This window comes from Sinocyclocheilus grahami, unplaced genomic scaffold (genome assembly GCF_001515645.1).
Source record: "Sinocyclocheilus grahami isolate Dianchi unplaced genomic scaffold, SAMN03320097.WGS_v1.1 scaffold1013.1, whole genome shotgun sequence".
Taxonomy (NCBI): Eukaryota; Metazoa; Chordata; class Actinopteri; order Cypriniformes; family Cyprinidae; genus Sinocyclocheilus; species Sinocyclocheilus grahami.
The window spans coordinates 1,245-2,725 of NW_015506192.1; the positions used below are offsets into that span (position 1 = coordinate 1,245).

The following is a 1,481-nucleotide window of genomic DNA, read 5'->3' on the forward strand; positions in this document are numbered from 1 at the left end:
CCTCTGCAGAGAACGGGTGCCGTCAGAATGAAAGTTTAAACAGCTGATAAACGCATCACAATAATCCACATGACTCCATTCCATCAATTAACATCTTTCTAAGTCAAAAGCTGCATGTTTGTAAGAAACAAATACATCAAAGCTTTTTAATTTTAAACCATTGCTTCTGGTCAAAGTGAGTCTATAATCCATAATAATGGTTCCTTAGTCCATCCCCCATCACCAGATTTTCATATTTGGGTGAACTATTCCTTTACAAATATTTTTCAATATCCTCATGGCCATCAATAAGAATAACCAATAAAGGTGTTTGATTATAACAGGAAGAGTTTTGTGGCTGGACAGAATGTGAAATGATCATCTCTTTATCGTGTTTGTCTTCACAGAGGCAGTAAATAACATTATCAGCTTCTTGGGCATGCAGCCTTGCGAGCGCTCAGACAAAGTTCCTGAAAACAAGAACTCGCATGTTCTGTTCCTAGCAGGTATGTACTCATTTCATCCCTCCAGTTTTTCTGTTTTAAGAGAATTCGAGTTCCTGAAATGTGTATTGGATATTAATTTTCTAACATGAGCGATGAGGTTAATGATCTTGTCTTTCTGAAGGTGTGTTTAGGGGAGGTCATGATGTATTGGTGAGGTCACGTCTGGCTCTGGCTGATGGGGTCACTATGCAGGTGACTGTTAGGAGCACAGATGAGAATGTGGTCGACGTCATCCTGGCTTCTGTCGGCTAAACGAGTAATGTTTGAGTGACCTGGTCACATGCCAATCAATCTGGGCCAGTGTGCTATACAGTAGCTCTGTTGTTTCTCACAACCATCTTTGTGGCATGCCATGAATCCTCTGAGTCTGAAACATCCTCTTTTTTTTATTTGGTCTGTTCTGTTCGGAGAGATTTCTAAAATATTGTGGCACTTTAATTCATGTGGAACAGATCTAAACATTGTTTCTCTGGTATTTGAGCTGTTTTGGCCTTGTGCCACAGCTCAGGGGAAACAGTCCTTTACTACAAACCTTTTCATTTATCAATAAAACAGTCTGCAAGAGTACAAAACTTGTGTTTTACTGTTTTTTTTCTACACAAAACCGGAGACAATTCATACAAAGATCTTTTTATTTGAATAAAAGCATTCATGCTTAGAACACAAACATATTTACAAGTTTGCATTGCATTGTATTTGAGCAAACTCTTATTGACTGTTGTAATGACTTTGGTGCAATACTTTCAGTTTCATGCATTTAAACACATGACTGACATTTCACATACTCTGCGGTTTGGTAATAAACAGATTGCAATATTTTCTAATGACTTATTTGAGGCAATATTCCTCTCATTACTCATCTCAGAATGAGTTGATAAAGCTGAGGTAGGCATTAAAGAAGCCTGTGGGATCCTCCAGCTGTGGATAATGACTCACATGCTCATCTAGAACTGATAGTGTGGATCTCTGCACTAGTTTCCTGTAAATGAGGAAAAG

The 1,481-nt window shown here is 38.4% G+C and overlaps 2 protein-coding genes across 2 annotated transcripts in view; one reads left to right on the forward strand and one right to left on the reverse strand.

The window, feature by feature from the left end:
* LOC107565632 (coatomer subunit gamma-2-like) overlaps window positions 1-1,045 on the forward strand; it is a 2,225-nt gene extending 1,180 nt beyond the window's left edge. The window contains exons 5-6 of the mRNA XM_016250895.1: window positions 387-485; window positions 607-1,045. Of these exons, the coding sequence (XP_016106381.1) occupies window positions 387-485; window positions 607-737 (230 nt within the window). The 3' untranslated portion in view covers window positions 738-1,045. The remainder of the gene's footprint in view (window positions 1-386; window positions 486-606) is intronic.
* A 142-nt stretch (window positions 1,046-1,187) lies between these two features.
* LOC107565626 (mesoderm-specific transcript homolog protein-like) overlaps window positions 1,188-1,481 on the reverse strand; it is a gene marked incomplete at its 5' end in the record, with an annotated part of 2,696 nt that continues 2,402 nt past the window's right edge. Inside the window, one exon of the mRNA XM_016250890.1 lies at window positions 1,188-1,464. Coding sequence (XP_016106376.1) covers window positions 1,347-1,464 — 118 coding nt within the window. The remainder of the gene's footprint in view (window positions 1,465-1,481) is intronic.